Source organism: Pseudorca crassidens, chromosome 4, assembly GCF_039906515.1.
Source record: "Pseudorca crassidens isolate mPseCra1 chromosome 4, mPseCra1.hap1, whole genome shotgun sequence".
Classification (NCBI taxonomy): Eukaryota; Metazoa; Chordata; class Mammalia; order Artiodactyla; family Delphinidae; genus Pseudorca; species Pseudorca crassidens.
Genome location: NC_090299.1, coordinates 22,499,388 through 22,517,935, shown reverse-complemented (window position 1 = coordinate 22,517,935; position 18,548 = coordinate 22,499,388). Strand labels below are relative to the sequence as shown.

Genomic DNA, 18,548 nt, shown 5'->3' with positions numbered 1-18,548 from the left:
TTAATGGGGTGAAGCTCTTACCTGTTAGAGGGGTACAGGACACTCCAGCATCTTCTTTATGGCCACAATTATGCTCTCCCCAGGAACTCTTTGGACACTGCTCAATAGAAAGCTCGTTCCCAGTGCAGCGTACTTCATCCAACATTACTGGGCCAGATCCTTCCCCAAAATATGCCTGATTCCATGCTTTGGCAATGCCGCTGAACAAACATAAGAACATAAGTCAGACCAAAGGTTGGTCTGACTTTTTTCTTTTGCCCCTGGCAAAGGTAAAATTATGATTAATTCATAATTTCCCTTATCAATTCACTCCATAGGTCACACATGACGTGCTCTATTTCTTTTTTGTTTGCTTGTTTGTTGATCTTTATATTTTCAGCTATCACAAATCTTTCCAAGACTGCTAGTTATTCTCCAATATTTACTCCCCTTTTCTTCATTAGTAATGGAACCTCAGAGTTTGAGGAGGATAATGGCTATCCAGAATAAAGACCACATTTCCCACCCTCCCTTCCTTACAGTGAAGTTTGTTTGTTTGTTTGTTTGTTTTAAAATATGCATAACATAAAATTTACCATTTTAACCATTTTTAGGTGTACAGTTCAGTGGCACTAAGTACCTTCACCTTGTTGTGCAACTATCACTAGCATCCATCTCCAGAACTTTTTAATCATCCCAAATTGAAGCTCTGTACTCATTTTATATGACTATGTTTTGACCAATAACATTTAGGTAAAAGTGTCATGTATCACTTCCAGGAAGTATCCTTGTCCCACTTCCTCCTTCCTGCTGACTGTTAGAGGTGATGGCTAGAGCTTGAGAAGCTATCTTGGTCCATAAGGTGCCACACTGAGAATGAAAGAACTGCAAGCAAGAAAGAGACTGGGGCCCTGATGACTGTGGAACCACCATACCAGCCTTGAGCTATCTCTGGTCTCTTGAGAGAGAAGTAAACTCTTGTCTTGTTTAAGCCACTGTTATCTTCAGTTCTCTGTTACTCATGGCCAAATATCTCTTCACTCAAATTTATTTGACTAAATTTACTTCTCCCACAATTCAACGTGACACCATCTTCTAGAACCCCAGATTTAAATGAAGATCACGATTGCCTCTCAAAATGGTTAATGACTTCAGAAATTGCATCTTCAGCCGCTTTTAGCCTTTTAATTTTTAGACTAGAGCATTTATACTTGCAGTTTGTTTTTCAATGATTCTGCATCTATTCCCCATTATTTAAGTTGTCCTTTTCTTATAACATTATAACTATCTTAAGAATTTACAACCAAAACAAGAATATAATTTTTATATATGTAATTCAAATTTTACTGTCCAGAAATAAGGTTTTATCGGAACAAAGGCACACTGATTCCCAACTTACTGTCTGTGGCTGCTTTTGCACTACACAAAAGCTCAGTTGAGTAGTTGGAAAGTCTAAAATACTCAATATCTGGCCCTTTACAGAAAAAGTTTGTTGACCCTTGCTCTAGAGGAAAGAGATTAATGAAAGCAAATATGGAAACTGATTTAGAGAACACTGAAAGTTGGAGAACAGAGGAGGAGGAGACAGGATGACTAATGCAGGTCATGGGGAAGCCAGATAGGAAAGCTTTGGAGAAAGGCAGATTAACAACCTCCTTGGATCTTTGCCCTGGGATAAATGCTAGGAAAGAAAAATATCTGTTAAAGAAAATTTCAATGGGTATAATTCACTGAGCCAAGATTAGGTGCTATAAGAAAACCAGGGACCAATATGAGAGAATATAAAATTTGATCCCAAACTCATAACAGAAACAAAAAATAAACTCCAGATCGTTTAAAGACCTAAAGGGAAGGGAAGGGAAGGGGAGGGAAAGAAAGGGGAAGGGAGGGAAGGAGGAAGGAAGGAAGATGGCTAAAAAGTAATATAATGAAATAAGAAGAACATAGTTATTATAACCTTGGTAATAAGAGAATTTCCTGAGCAAGATAAAAAATAAAAAACCCAGAAGTCAGAAAACAAAGACTAAAAAAGTTAAATTTAATCACATATAAATTTGAACTACTGTATAGCAAAATACACCATAATCAGTCAAAAGGCAGACAAGCTGGAGGATATATTTGTAAAGTGTAACAACAATCAAAGAAAAAAAACACTCCTAGAAATAAATAATAACTTATTATTATCATAATGAAAGACAAAATGACCAACATAAAAAAACAGGGCAAAGGAGAGGAACAGGCTATTTACAGAAGAAGAAATACCCATGGCCACTGACCATATGGTAAGATGCTCAACCTTACAGTGGTCAAATTAAAACAATAAGAATGCATTCTTACATATCCTTAATATCATTTTCATTAAATATTTAGGCTAAAAGTTTACAAACTAAAGCCTTTTTATTCTCACGAAAAAAATAACAAACCAAGCCTAAAATATTTGTTAGTTGGGAGTGACTTGAGATGGGCTGGACAGAGTAACTGAAATATATTGTATTTCAAATATGTTAAAGATTATGTGATAGAGGTCCTAGGAAAAAACAAAAGGCCTGATTAACTGCCTCTGAACTGTGTCCCTTCCTTAAGGGAGGACACAGGATGGGAGAGCAGAAGCCCCAAACAGTGACTCTGGGGAAAGTCATCTATGTTATAATGCAGTCTTTTTTTTTTTTAATATTTGGCTGCATTGGGTCTTCCTTGCTGCACGTGGGCTTTTCTCTACTTGCAGTGAGAGGGGGCTATTCCGTTGCAGTGTGCGGGCTTCTCACTGCGGTGGCTTCTCGTTGCGGAGCATGGGCTCTAGGCGTGCAGGCTTCAGTAGTTGCGGCACGCAGGCTCCGTAGTTCTGGCTTGCGGGCTCTAGAGCGCAGGCTCAGTAGTTGTGGTGCATGGGCTTAGTTGCTCCGCAGCATGTGGGTTCTTCCCGGACCAGGGCTCGAACCCGTGTCCCCTGCATTGGCAGGTGGATTCTTAACCACTGTGCCACCAGGGAAGTCCTATAATGCAGTCTTAAAACACCATTTGGGTGTTTTATTTTCTTCCTTATATATTTCCATATTTTCCATTATTTTAATGATCACAGAAATGTTTAATTAAAATAAACTAATCAGAAAAACTAATATAATAAATTCAAGAACCAAAAAAGAAACTGACTAGGAAACTATGATGTAAAACAAAGTAGGTTTCCTAGCTAATTTTTGAGTCTATTAAAATTAAGATTATAATATTTATAAATACACACATTCCTTCAGCCAGGCACTAGTATATCCTGGTGCCCTGGACAGTGCTGGCTCTCAGGGGAATACCAAAGAAATTGATGACTCTGCCCTTCAAGAGACCGTGCAATACTAGGGAAACAACATAAAACTCATGGGTTGGGGGCTTCCCTGGTGGTGCAGTGGTTGAGAACCTGCCTGCCAATGCAGGGGACACGGGTTCGTGCCCCAGTCCGGGAAGATCCCACATGCCGCGGGGCAACTAGGCCCGTGAGCCACAACTACTGAGCCTGCGCATCTGGAGCCTGTGCTCCACAACAAGAGAGGCCGTGACAATGAGAGGCCCGCGCACCACGATGAAGAGTGGCCCCCGCTCGCTGCAACTAGAGAAAGCCCTCGCACGGAAACAAAGACCCAACACAGCCAAAAATAAATAAATAAAATAAAAAAAAAAACACAAAAAAAACTCCTGGGTTGTTAAAGGCAAATAAGTGTTATGTGAATTCGATAAAGCTGTGTATTCTCTGTCCTTCCTTTATGGAAAGTATGTCCATACCAGCCCCGGCAGTTCATTTGTAGTAATAGTCCCAGTGTTACCTACTCTCTTACCCTCTGACCGCAGAATAAATTTGTGGGGTTCTCTGATATAATACACAGAGTTATTAGGTTATTTTCTGTAAAGCTGTTTGACCTACATAGCAGCAATCCCCAATAAACACTGAATTGATTCTATGTCTGATCATTACCCAAAACATTCCTAAACCTACTTAGCTAATCTGACTGTATTCATATAAAGTTTGTTTGTTTTCCATAGAAAAAAAGCAGCAAATAAATAGTACCATCTGACTAACTCAATCCCCAGGCTTAGCCACTACTTTGAATAGACACAGAATAGAGTCAGGCAATTCTATCGTGCCAGATAATTACTTGTTAGGTTATAAAAGATTGGTCCTCTGACTGCAGATATCAGTTTGTGGCACTTGTAACATATGGATGAAAAAAAGCTCATTTTTAATGATCAAAGAGCCTATATTTCTCCCTGGAAAACAACCCCCTCCGTCTCCAGTTATGATATTTGAAGTACGCTGAATGATTACAGCATGCCAGACACTGGTCTAACAGCTCTATATGTATTAACTCTTTGAATCCTCCCTACAGCCCCATGATGTTATTATCCCTAATTTACAAATGAGGAAACTGAGGTCCAGAAGTTAATAATTAGCCCAGCATTACACCACCGTGAGATGGTAAGGCTTGTCTGGCTACAGAGCAGACCCTGAAACACTTGGCTCTCTTGCAGTCTGCTGGGGCATTTTCAGTGAGACGGCTATGGCATCGCAAATACAGTCTGTCTACAATGTGTTCAGCATTGTTTCTTCCTACAATTAACTTTTCTCTCTTGACTTACCTATTTCTTTCAGCCCTATATTCATAGGTATTCTTATTAACACCTGTCTATTTTGCAAACAGTGTAAAATGAAAGAAAAGAAATCCTACACTGGAAGCCATAAATCTCAAGATTCTGTCCCTCACTCACAGTATGATTCAGGGGATTTGAGTAATCTCAGAGGGCCTAACTTTCTTATCTTGTTACATAAGGCCTCTTTCCTGCTCAATAATTCCACATACCAGTAATGTTTATAAAGTATTTTAGAAATTAATAAACAGTAAAATAAGAGAACAAAGAAAGAAACTTTTTTTTTTTTTTCTTTTGGCGGTACGCGGGGCTCTCACTGCTGTGGCCTCTCCCGTCGCGGAGCACGGGCTCTGGACATGCAGGCTCAGCGGCCATGGCTCACGGGCCCAGCCGCTCCGCGGCATGTGGGATCTTCCTGGACCGGGGCACGAACCCATGTCCCCTGCATCGGCAGGCGGACTCTCAACCACTGAGCCACCAGGGAAGCCCCAAAGAAACATTTTTAATTGTACCAGAAGAATTTTTATTCTGACCACTCAGTAGTATGGTTCTATATGATAATTTTATAGCAAAAAAAAAACCTAAGAAGAAAAAGTGTTCAAAAATTTTAAATTCTTATGTAAATTATGGCATATCCACACATAAAATATGATGTCACAGTTCTACACTACGCTTTTAAGAGTTCTAAAAGACATAGGAAATGCTTCAATGTTAAGTGCACAAAAGGAACTCCAATTAAAATGTCTCTACCTGAAACTTCGCTGTGTACATATGCATTCTCAAGTTCAATTTTCTAACATCAGGCTGCCTCCTTTCCTGCTCATCTTTCTCTGAGTTCTAGGCTAATCAAATTTCAGTATCATAAGTACAGTAATTCCTTTTGAGTTTTAGGAAGCTTGCCAGCTACCAAAATCTACAGACACCATTAAAAGATGCGGGTCAACAAAGACAGCATCTCACAAAGAAATTGTAACTAGCACTCCAGAGAGGCATGGTGTAGTTTCCCTTTGGGAATTCGACAAGGCAAGTATGACTGAGATGAAATTTGCTTAAGAACAAATCATAAATGGAGATAAGCTATGATTATGCTGTCTGCTATCAACCTTGTAACGTTAAAAATTACTTCATCTGAAAGTACTGTGCCTTTAAGTGAGCAAAACAAATTCTAGGGGAAGAGCAGTTGCAGAATATTGCTTTGTTGCAAGCGTATGAGAGAAGTATAAAATCAAGGGAAAGAAAAGCAAACGAACAATGTCAGCTCAGAACCTGGAGTACTTATAATAAAAACAAATCTCCACCAAGCTGGATTGTTGGTGATTACATAGGCTTGTGGAGGATCTTTGCTGCCTTGAATATTTGAAGATATTTTTCCTTTTAATCATTTTTCTGAACACAAATCTTCTCATACAAAAGATAACAGTGAGCCAATGCCTGAGAAAGATGTAAACACTTTACTCAACCCACGCATGTGTTCAACATTAATATAGTCTTCCTTGTGATTCTATCTGTACATTCTTTCCATGTAGTAGACTCCTGTTTGCAACATGGTCTTTGTTTAAACAACAGTTTATATGAGTGAAAAAAGAAAATTTGGCTCTCAAGAAAGAACTCTATGTTAAAACATGAATTTTTAGAATAACTATAAATGTAACTAAAATTTAGTGTCATTTAAATTTTCTACACATTTTTCTAAGCAACAAAAGCTTGCCTTTTCCCACAGAAATATATAAATAATAATAAATCCCTTATACCTTAAATTTAGAGTAATCTATACTACAACTTGTAATGTTAAATATTACATTACTATACCCTTAAAATTCTTGTATTTTTGGCAAAGACATTGATTTCTTAGTAACTAACATGAAAATCAATTAGCATACCACTGATACCATAATTGGTAACACAGTAAATACACATATATCCACATTAGAGTCTTTTAAAAATATGAAATGCATAGATACAGCTAACTAAATAGAAGTTCTAGATAGAGGAATGGTGTTTGATGATCTCCTACCAAATGTCCAGCTTACTTTGAAATGTTTAATAACATTTTTCTTTGAATGTTTAATAACATCTTTCAGCTATAAGTCCCCAATTATAGTCAATGTATACTGTATACCTACTATGTGTGCTAACTGCTTTAAAACCACTAAACTCTACATCAGGAAATGTGTTATAGATGAGGAAACTGCAGCTAAGAGATATCCTGCAATTTTTCTTATCTCCAGAAATACAACTCAAATTCAGGTCATTCTGAGTACAGGGCACATGCTCATAATCTTATGCTATGCTGACTCTGACACCATCTAAATTTTTGAGAAAAATTGGTCTTGAAATTGATACCCAGTCAGAACGTTTTGAAAATCTAGTCTCAAAATTTAATGATTAATAACAGTTTTTCTCAAAAAGAGCTAGTTGGCCCTATTCCTGACCCATCCAAAGAAAATGATCATACCAGTCAGATCATACACCACCAGTAATTATAAGCCCTATGGACACAGGACTTTGCATGTTTATTCCTTTCCCATGCATAAACTGTGAAAGAGCATTTAGGTTGCAGAATCAGTTACAGGGGGAAAATGTAATCTACAGTGAAGGATTAGGCTGATGCCACCTTAATTCAGTGCTTAAACTTATCCTTATCAGTGGAGAAAACCAGAGCTGTTCTGTGACTCCTGATGAGGTGCAAGATGAGAACATATCACCTGTGATGGTTTCTAGCCAAAATACTTGATTGATTTGATCTAATCAAGCTGTTGGACCTAGCCTCCCATTTCAGGAGTTACAAGAACCAGAGGAGTAGGCTAAATGATACCAGGAGGAAGAAACGAGACAAATCCAGAAGGTGGGATAGTCTCCAAAACAACTGGCTTGGGTTTTGGTCTCTTCAACAAGACAGTGTCATGAAAAACAAGAGGCTGTTCTAGATTAAAAGAGATTTCAGGGACATAACATCCAGATGCACTGCAAGGTCCTGGACTAAATTCTGCTGCGGACAAATCGTCTGTCAAGGACATGGTGGGAATAACTATGGGAATTTGAGCATGACAGGGTATTAGACAATTTAAGAATGATTAGCATTTACATTAGTTGTGATAATGATAATTTGGCTATGTAGGACAATGTTCTTATTTTTAAGAGATGCATACTGAAGTATTTAGAGGTAAAATGTTGAAACGTCTTTATTTTGCTTTAAAAGACTTCAATATTAACATACAGTTTTGAAAAATAGGGGGGTCAGCTGCAAAAACAATTGCAAAAAAATTACTGTAGATGGTTCAAGGTACAAAATTCATGCTCTAGTGTCAAAGATTATGCTTAAATGGACAAAATGATACATAGAGAAGATTTAGAGGCTCCACATCCACCCACCCCTACCTGCCACGACATGCTAAATAATTTTTTTTTCTAATTTAAAGTAAAATATCAACTTTCAAAAGATTCCCTAATATAATTTTAGAGAAACTTTTAGGCTTGCTATATCAATGTTCAACATCACTAAAGACAGGGGTTAGAGGATCCAAAATTATAACATAGTATTCCAAAATAATCACAACTAAAGCAACATTTAATGTTGGTTTTCATATTGCTGTTTTTATCGCACATGCTTCATTGCCATATCCTGCACAGGAATTATTTCCTTCCTACATTAATAAACATCCTTTGTTCTAAGCACATACCTCACAAATAAGGAGGCAAAGGTCAAAAGTTTAGACAGTATCTGGAGGAAAGGAATTGAACTTCAGTTAAAGCCTAACAACTAGTTTCATCATATGACTCTGGTTAAGTCGCTGCAGCTGACAATGCTAGTCATTACCTGGGAGTAATGTAAAGGCTCGTGATGAAAAGTGGTAAAAGGCTTAGATTCTTAGGGATATAAAGTCAGCTGAATTCAGATACAAATAGGTTAGACCTAAGAGTACATAACCGTTCTCTTCAGGGAGCCTACAGCCTAATACAAAGATCAAAAGGTGGCTTTTTCCATTTGTTCAAAGAAATCTGCAATATAAACACACCTACCGGGCTTCCCTGGTGGCGCAGTGGTTGAGAGTCCGCCTGCCGTTGCAGGGGACACGGGTGCGTGCCCCGGTCCGGGAAGATCCCACATGCCGCGGAGCGGCTGGGCCCGTGAGCCATGGCCGCTGAGCCTGCGCGTCTGGAGCCTGTGCTCCGCAACGGGAGAGGCCACAGCAGTGAGAGGCCCGCGTACCGCAAAAAATAAATAAATAAATAAACACACCTACCTTTGGGTATGGAAATAATAAACTCAAAAATTCAAGCAAAACAAAACAAGAATAAGAAAGACCAACCTCAGGCCCAGCTGCCTGCAGACCACTTCTGCATCTGCATCATCCCACTGGTCGTCACAGACAGTCCCCCACTGACCCGCATGGTAGAGCTCCACTCGGCCCTCACGCGCACTGCTGCCCCCAGCAAGGCGTAGGACGGGGAATGCAGGGCCTGCACAACGTGAAATTAACAACAAAGTAAACCTACGGATTCACACTGGGAGAGAAGATCAGGTATAGTTTATTTCTTTGCCATTCTCTATAATTAAGTTATATTTATTAAGTGATATGGACATACCCCCGCATGTCTAATATATTTTATGGTACTCTCTACCAATTAAAATACCTCAACTTGAATTACGCTCATACAAATAGCTCTCAAGAGGAAATAGTCTAAATTCACTTTCCCCCAAGGACCTCAGAAACCAGAAAAGACACACTCAAAACTGCAGTTATTGGAAACCCATTTGATTTTTACGGGGTTGCTGCCACCATTGTGGTGGTGGCATTGGTTTTTTATTTACAGTAACTTGAGCATTACCAATATGTAATTGGCGCTTATGTCTATTAGATACTGAAAACTATTAGATACTTGTTTTCAGCATAGAAATATTTTTACATTTACATTTACATTTACATAGAAATCAAGACAAAGTTAACATCTAACACATGATAACAAGTTGGTGGACATCACAACCAACACCTTCAAAAAACAATATTGAAAATTCATTTAGGTATGAATCAGTACATACTCTGTGAAGAGCCACCAGAGGATTCCCACTGCAAATTCCGTATTGTAGTCTACAGTGCCCTTATCTAGCTTCATCAGTTTCTGAATTTCTCTCTCCCTCTTTTTTTTTTTTAATATTTATTTATTTATTTGGCTGTTGTGGCGTGTGGGATCTTTTAGTTGTGGCATACGGGATCTAGTTCCCTACTAGGGATCGAACCCGGGGCCCCTGCATTGGGAGCACGGAGCCTTAACCACTGGACCACCAGGGAAGTGCCTGAATTTCTGCCTCTTTATCCTGGTCTAGAATTGAGGACACAGGGAATGCCCTTCCCTTTTGCCTGTGTACCTCAGATACCCAGCTATACAGAGGCATGTAATAAATATTTGTTGACTGAGTGGATTGGCAAGTGATAACTAAAAGCCTAGAAAGGATATCCCAAACAAGTAAAAATAATTAGCAATATCTGTTCATTCAATTCAGTTTATTAAACGGGTATTAGGCAGAAAGGCACTGCACAGACACTACCCTCAAGAAGTATACTGCCTCAGGACATGGACAACATGAGTACAGACGAGACAGCATCGAGAAGACCCTGCAGGGGTTCAGGTGGAAGGGCTGCTTGCTCACCATTGGGGGTAATTAGAGAATCTCATCTGAAGAAGTTGGTAGCTGAAAAGGGCCAAGATGATGGATGGGATTTCAGAAGTCAGACACGGGGGAAGTGCAGTTTAGGCAAAACGAACAGTATGAACAAAGCATAGAAGCACAAAGCCGTACGTATTGGGGAAACAGTATGGCAGTCTAATTTTTCTGGAATAAAGGATGTGAGATGGTAAAAGTTTCAGAACAGGCTGGGTCCCTATTAGGAAATTTAGTTGACTCTTTTGCCAAATGTTCATCATTTATCCACATGAAATGTGCTCCTAATTCTTCCACAGTGTTAGTGGCGTCAATAAATGGTATTTAGACATTCATATTTATATTCAAATATCACACTTGAGGAGGGATTTAGAATAGTGCACATTTGCATCTACTCATATACTAATACTTGTAATATAGTTTTCTTACATAAGTCAACTAACACTTGTAATTTGTAAAAGGATAAAAGACAGGTTTAATAAACATAACTGGGCTTCCCTGGTGGCGCAGTGGTTGAGAGTCCACCTGCTGATGCAGGGGACACAGGTTCGTGCCCTGGTCCAGGAGGATCTCACATGCCGTGGAACGGCTGGGCCCGTGAGCCATGGCCGCTGAGCCTGCATGTCCGGAGCCTGTGCTCCGCAACGGGAGAGGCCACAACAGTGAGAGGCCCGCGTACCGCAAAAAAAAAAACAAAAAAAACTGGTCTCAATATTGTATATTAGGTTCTTATAATGACTGATCACTGAATTATGCTAATAAACTTAAATTTGCGTGTTATTATATTTATTTTTCCTTTAAGAAGCTTGGAAAATATAGAAAAAATGATGGAAAAAATGTATAAATTTCTTAAATTATTATATTCTCCTCTACCTCCCCTCCCCCCATCTGCATGGTAAGCTTGGAGAAAACAGAAAAACAAAATTTTTTAAGAGGAAATTTAAAATCACCTACAACCTAGAAACATTGTCGCATATTACCTTACATTTTTTTCAAGGTCATGTTTTACTTTAAAACATACAGTTTTTCCACTGGTTGTATAAGTAATTGTGAAAATATAGAGAAGCTCGAAGACAAAATTTAGTCAACATCTCACATCTTCCCAAAAAATACACACACACAAAAAAAGCATTTGAAAAAGATTTCAGTGAAGTAATTGACTCATATTTAACTTATGGATAAATAAAACTCCCAGACGTTTCATTTAGATTGCTATTTCCTACATCCAGTACTCACACACGATCTTCTACTTTGTAAGCGTTGGAAGAGTACTAGATGCCAAGACGCCAAATGTAAATTCCAAACTAAAAGACTGTATTAAAAGTCTACCGCTATGCCTTAAGATGGACTCCATGTTTGCTGAGCTATTTGCTTTCACATTCTCATTTAATTTACCATAAAAGCATCTTTTTTCACTCTCACTTCTAATTTATCTCAACCTTCTATGTTTTATATATGCTTACAACCAACCTTAAATTTATCTTTGCAACCAGAGAATAAACAAGTGGACAGATCACAGAGAGTAGAATTAGGTTTTTTTAAAGTAGATAGAGATCCTGGAAAAAAGAGATTGTTTTCAAGATTTTACTTACTTCACGACTTGAAAAATTTTAAACATATTTTATCAATTGGGTTGAACATAGAATGCAAGCAATATCTACAAAACGCAGTGCACTGTTTAGCCCAATTCACAGCATCCCTGATGTAGCAATGTGTAAACACGTATTTGCCAAAAGTAGTATTACCCAAAGGTGGAGAGGCAAAGGAAGAAAAGGAAAAACTTATAAGACGTCAAGATGTAACATGCAAAAAAAAAAAAAAAAGATGTAACATGCACCTTGCCTACCCACAAAAGGATTGTAGCTCTCTGAGCACACACCTGTACCATATCCTGTACCATTTCCACTGGTTCTTCCAGCCAATTCACAGGAATGACCCTAAATTGGGTCTCTGTATGTTTTGCAGTGGAAACTTTTCAATTCCTCCCCTGATACTTGCACTCAAACAGAAACCACTGCCCTGCGCTGCCTGCTGGCATTCTAAGACCTGGGACATCTGGTCAGGCTGCTGTCTCCAAGGAAAATGTAAAAGGGATACTGTGACAGTGTGGTAGCCTCAGGTTGTGGTCACACATTAAAACAACCATGGACCCCAGAAAACCCATCCGCCATTGTGAAAGGCAGCTATTCCCTCCTCTGCTTCCTTTCTCATGAACATATGCATACTTGTTACTGAAACCATACTCTAATCACCTCATGCCTAGTATATGGTGCTTAGAAGGATCCCTTATCCAAGGAAGCTCAATTTGTTTTATGAAATGTGCCATCTACAGCTCAAAAGAGAACACTGGTACCATGATTCTATTCCATTCTATAAAGTGAGAATATTTTGTTGTAATTGCTGTATTTTATGTTTGGTTTCAAGATGATTTTTAACTTGATTCCATCACATTTTTCCGTTACTAAAATAAGTGTTTTCATATACAGTATATAATATTTCTATAAGCAAATTAGATAAAACAGAAAATACGTAAAAAGTGAGGTCAAATGGAAATCCAATTGTTAGATGAAATCCTATTGAAGACTATCTAATTAGACTGGAGATAGACTATGATGGTTCCACTTAGGTCTGTATTTAAACTCTTTTAGGAAATGATTTAACTGAGACACTTTTATCATCTGGAATCAGGCTGAAACCACAATAACAGTAAAGCAAGAGAATAAATATTTTGTTTTACCATGGGAAAAGCTACACGTGACAGCAGCTGCCTTCTTCTGAGGACACGTCCCACCCTGCCAGATGTCTTTTTCACAAAGCAGTATATTTTCTTCATCTCCTCGGCAACGGACATTGCTCCAATAAATGGGAATAAGGCCCAGTCCAGAAAATGGGGTTTGTCTTGCTACTCCTTTACCTCTGTAAGTACAATGATAAGGTTAGGTTTATCAAATGTAGGCTAATTTTTATCAAAGCACTAGGACTTTTAAAAATGGAAGAAATCAATAAAGACAGATATGGAAGAAAAAGAAAAACATAATGCATTATGTAAATTTCAAGCAAATCAAAACATCAGATCAGAACCTGGATTGATTACCTATGGTAATCTTTTAAGTTAATCTTGAATAACTAATGGTAGGCATGTGCCTTTACTATCTATGGCTGATTTTAGAAGAAAATGGGCAAACACTACAGATATAAATAAAGAGGGAGTCTGGGTGGCTTTGTGGAAGAAGTGTGTCGTGTGGCCCAGTGGGACTTGGATTCTAGTCTGAACTCAGTTGCAAATCACTCTAAAGCCTCTCTAAGCTCCGCCTTCTGATATGTAAAAGAAGTCTGGATGCTTGAAGAGTCTTTCCTACTCCAGTATTTCAGGCTCTCATTTTCAAAACAATTATTATTACCATGTCTAAGCAAGATAATATCAAGAGAGGCAATCCATTCATATTTTTTAAACTTTATATATAGTATTTGCTAGCAAGACTTTGAAACCAATTCATAAGATAATAACTCATATAATCTACATATTTTTAACTCTGATATGTACAAAACTGGTATTACACTTTTAAAAGATTAAATGCTTATCCGAATAACATGATAATCTCTAGAACTGTCTTCATGCAACAGCTTCCATTAACCAAACAGTAAATATTTGGGGTTTATCTACAATATGAATGTGTCTTAACAGCAATAAAGCTGGGTCGCCCTGCTCTTATTGTGCAATCCTTTTTTATTAATGGACTTCTAAGAGATGATAGAAGGAATCAGGTCAGCTTATCTGAAGTTTATGTTTGCAGAAGGATAGTTTACATTCTTTCATCAATCAAGAGACTAGTAACCTACCACTGTAATTCACATCTCCATTGCAATGTTCTTGTTTTCTTTATTTTTTTTTTAATTTTTAATGGAGTATAGTTGATTTACAATGTTGTGTTAGTTTCTGCCGTACAGCAGAGTGAATCAGTTATATATATAAATATATCCACTCTTTTTTAGATTCTTTTCCCATATAGGTCATTACGGAGTATTGAGTAGAGTTCCCTGTGCTATAAAAGGTCCTTATTAGTTACCTATTTTATATATAGTAGTGTGTATATGTCCATCCCAATCTCTCAATTTATCCCTCCCCCCTTTACCCCCTGGTAACCATAAGATTGTTTTCTACATCTGTAACTCTATTTGTTTGTATTGTAAATAAGTCCATTTGTACCTTTTGTTGTTTTATGTCAGAATCTCATAGAAAATTTTATTCTTCCCTGATTTTCAGGGGTAATAAAAGCACAGGTAGAAATGTACATAAAGGAAGATACTGACACCAGCCTATAAATTTGTTACATCTCCAGGCCCTCAAAAGAAAAAGCAGCAAGTCAACATTCTTCATGACTTGCCCACCGCCAGTGACTGTTTGCCAGACAAAATACTCATTGATAAAATCAGTAATTAACATCCTAAACACCATTAACACTTTGTAGTCTCTCCCCTTCTTCCTTCTTTTATCCCGATTTATTCCAACAATAATTTTTTAAGATTAGTTAACTAATTAAGTACGTTAACCCTATTTGTTACGCTAATAGCATCACAAGTCTGAACAAAACTTAAACCCTCAAGGTTTGCCTTTACTAAATGCTCATTCCCCACCTTCCTAGTGGGAAGACATTTAGCTGGAAAATTAAAATTCTTACTGGGACTTCCCTAATGGCGTAGTGGTTAAGAATCCGCCTGCCAATGCAGGGGACATGGGTTCGAGCCCTGGTCCGGGAAGATCCCACATGCCGCAAAGCAAACAAGCCCGTGCGCCACAACTACTGAGCCTGCGCTCTAGAGTCCACGAGTCACAACTACTGAGCCCGTGTGCCACAACTACCGAATCCCGCATGCCTAGAGCCCATGCTCTACAACAAGAGAAGCCACCACAATGAGAAGCCTGTGCACCGCAACTATGAGTAGCCCCCATTTGCTGCAACTAGAGAAAAGCCCGCGTGCAGCAACGAAGACCCAACGCAGCCAAAAATAAATAATTAATTTAATTCTTACTGATTTGACTGGAGTTGACTAACCTTTTCATTTGTGTCATCACATTAGATATTACCACTCACTGATTATTAATCCAAAATATTTGCAAATTGAAAACTTTTCTTTCAGTTCTTTTAAGCTTCATAACAAGATCTTTTCCATGCTTTCTAAAGATCTCTGGTGATAAAGACCAAGAAAAATATAGGGCATGTATCTTAGAAAAAATAAATGAGACACAAAAACAGAACAATAAGAATAACAACAAAACCAAAAAACGTTTGTTCCAAAATGTAACCTTCTGCCCCTGGGAAACCCCTTGAAACGAGGCATAAAGGTGCAGGGCCTAGTGGGCGTCAGCATACACCAATCTATTTTAAGTGCGCCTACAGTCGTGGAAGGGCCCGCAGCTTCTCAGAGGACAGTGGATGCTGCCGGAGCTGAGCGAAGCTGCCATCTATTACAAGACCTCCTTGGCACAGAAACCTATGTCCCAGGATATCACCCCTTACCCAGCATGGGATGAAAGCACGAGTGAACCTCACCTCCTTCACATACACACAAATGGAATTTGTGGGTGGCTCAAGGTAGAAAGTTAAAAGCAAATGACAGCAACCTCAGGCTGCACAGGCTGCTGAGAAAGTAAAACTCCTAGGACCAAATTCCTTGCTTCCTAGCACTGAACAATTATTTTGTTAAAGTCAAAGACCAAAAGCTGCTTTAAACTTTGGACCACTTAGCATTTGCCCATTTCCTAGTCAGTAGGGCTAGTAACAAGTGAAGCGCATTTGTGTGTAAAAGAACTCACTCCTTCCATTTGGGGCCCTTTCTTTACATCTCTTCTGAGAAAAATGAGAGTGAGGAAAGTGAGAATGAGGAAGGAAGATGTAACCTCTCCACAGTAACGATGGGTGCCCAGCATTCCTCTCAGATATCATCAGACAGATTTGGTCAAGGATGGGCGAACTCACCCCAGCTGCAGCTGGTGACAAACAACCGACGCATCAGAGTCATCCCAGTGGCTGCTACAGACTGTGCCCCAAACTCCATTTGCATATACTTCCACTGTGCCTTCAAACTCGTTTTTGCCACCATGAAGTCGGACTGACCCTAAAGTGGAAAAGAATCCCAAAATCCTTTAATAGCAAATAATCATTTGAACATACTGAACATACTGATAACATGATTTTTCCACTGAAGTGGTGAGAGATCCAGTCTCTCACTGTTCACAGCATGTGTTTCTTTCTTTAAATGAGGATTTAGCAGGTTCTTTTTTTGGTTTTGGTAATTAACATCCTGATGTCAATGCTAATGATACTTTCTTTTATCTAGACAAAGTCCAATTATGATTTTCAAAGGGAAAAATTGGAAGACTATGACTAATGGCTGATAATTGCATCCCAAGTATTAGATCACATCACATATTAAGTTCTTATCATTTATGGATCACTTTCCATCGTCACATGAGGTCACAGATTAAAAATAAAAGAGAAACTAAATTCAATGTTCTGTTTATAAATTACCTCTTATTGGCTGTTATATCTTCCTTCTATCTGATTTGTTCTTCCACTAAAGAAGAATAAAACGCTTTTCCCCTTTTAGCCTCCAGCACTAGTCGTGACAAGTCTAAAGATTATGTCTATAAGTTCAGAAAGGTGTTAAGTGTTGAAAACATTGCCTAAAGTTAGTCTTAGGGAAACTGCCACTAAGTAGAGTAGTTGGGTGTAACTGAATGGCCCTGGAACTTCACTTCCCCTTACATACCATCCCACTCAGCTGCTCCACAGTCCACGATTTGAGTCATTCTTTTCAGTCTTAAAAGAGTCAAAATTTAAATTCAAGCACCCCTGGGGAAAATAATATTTTAAGTCTTATCCCTTAAGTGTGGATCAAAGTGGTTACTAGACTTATCGTGGTGATCATTTCATAACGTATGCAAATATCCAATCACTATGCAGTAAGTACATCTGAAAGTAACATAATATCATACATCAAATATATTTCATGTTTCTTAAAGAAGTGTGGATCAAAGGCCTACATTTCTCTTCTCATTGTCATTGGTTTTCAGAGTGGGTACTGACTGACGGGCAGCAATTGGGACACTTGCAGAGACAGAATCAAACTCAGACAACTTAAAAATTTCATAAAATTCTGTGAAAAGTCGCTTAGGATGGACTTTTTTCATAGGTAAAGAAATTAAGAAATTAAATTCGACCAAAATTTTCTGGCATGTTTTGCATATTTCAAAGTCATTATGGATGGCTTTATAATGATTTTCCAAAAACATTACATTCACAAATCATCCATACATTTCATTTGCACGAGCCTAGTCATCTACCATTATTACTTTCCACATAATCATCCTTAAAAAATGTAACTATTTAAGAGAAACATATCCTATTTCTCATGACAAAGTGTCAATTTTGTATCAAAATTGTCAAAGAGAAGCGTCAAACAAAAGGCAATAATAAATGGAGGCAAACACAGCACTGCCAAATCCTGATTATTCAGGAGAGAACATGGGTGTGGGTTGTTCATATGGCAGATAATCTAAAAATCATTCATATATTCTAAACTTCTTTAATTCGACCAAGCAAGAGGAAGCCCTGTCTAGCTCGGTGAAAACTGTGAACTGCAGAATATTTTTAAAGAAATATGTCTGAAGAGTTTAACGAAATTTAATGATTTTTTTTAATCACAAAATGTCTTCTATAGAGACCCATATAATATTATGCACAGTACAAATGCCAGCAGTTTATTTCAAAGAATTCATTTGTTCACCTGAAACAAATGTTTATTTGAAATGATATTTAATCTATTATCTGTTTATTAATTCCTCCACCACCACCACCAAATTATTCACGTGAAAGCCGTGGAAGAAATTTCTAGTAATGAAAACAAACTGGAACTCTACTTATGCATGTTAAGTAATCATAATAAAATGTAAAATATTGCCTAAATCACTAAAAAACTATCAAGAAGAAATGATGCTTGCGTATCATCTAAATGATTAAGGCATCTACAAATGAGAAGGCAAAGACTCTGCATAAAGTATAATTGTTACCATAACATCATTATAGTGAAAATGATAACACTGGAAATAATTTCCAGGTCAACTATCAGTTCCACCATCATTTCTCAGATGCTCCCAACTTGCTGTGAAAGCCTGGATTCATTTAGCTGCATCTGCTATATGGCAAGAAAGGTGGAGTGCTCATCCAATTTTCCTTTAACTAATGAAGACAAATATTTGCAATTCTGGAAAAGCAAT

At 38.1% G+C, this 18,548-nt stretch overlaps 1 protein-coding gene across 1 annotated transcript in view; it reads right to left on the bottom strand.

Annotated features, from left to right (window-relative positions):
* The window catches only part of PRSS12 (serine protease 12), a 69,075-nt gene that overhangs the window by 38,244 nt on the left and 12,283 nt on the right, over positions 1 to 18,548 (bottom strand). The window contains exons 2-5 of the mRNA XM_067735203.1: positions 16,249 to 16,387; positions 13,008 to 13,186; positions 8,919 to 9,069; positions 22 to 200 (exon numbers count right to left, since the gene is read on the bottom strand). Of these exons, the coding sequence (XP_067591304.1) occupies positions 22 to 200; positions 8,919 to 9,069; positions 13,008 to 13,186; positions 16,249 to 16,387 (648 nt within the window). The remainder of the gene's footprint in view (positions 1 to 21; positions 201 to 8,918; positions 9,070 to 13,007; positions 13,187 to 16,248; positions 16,388 to 18,548) is intronic.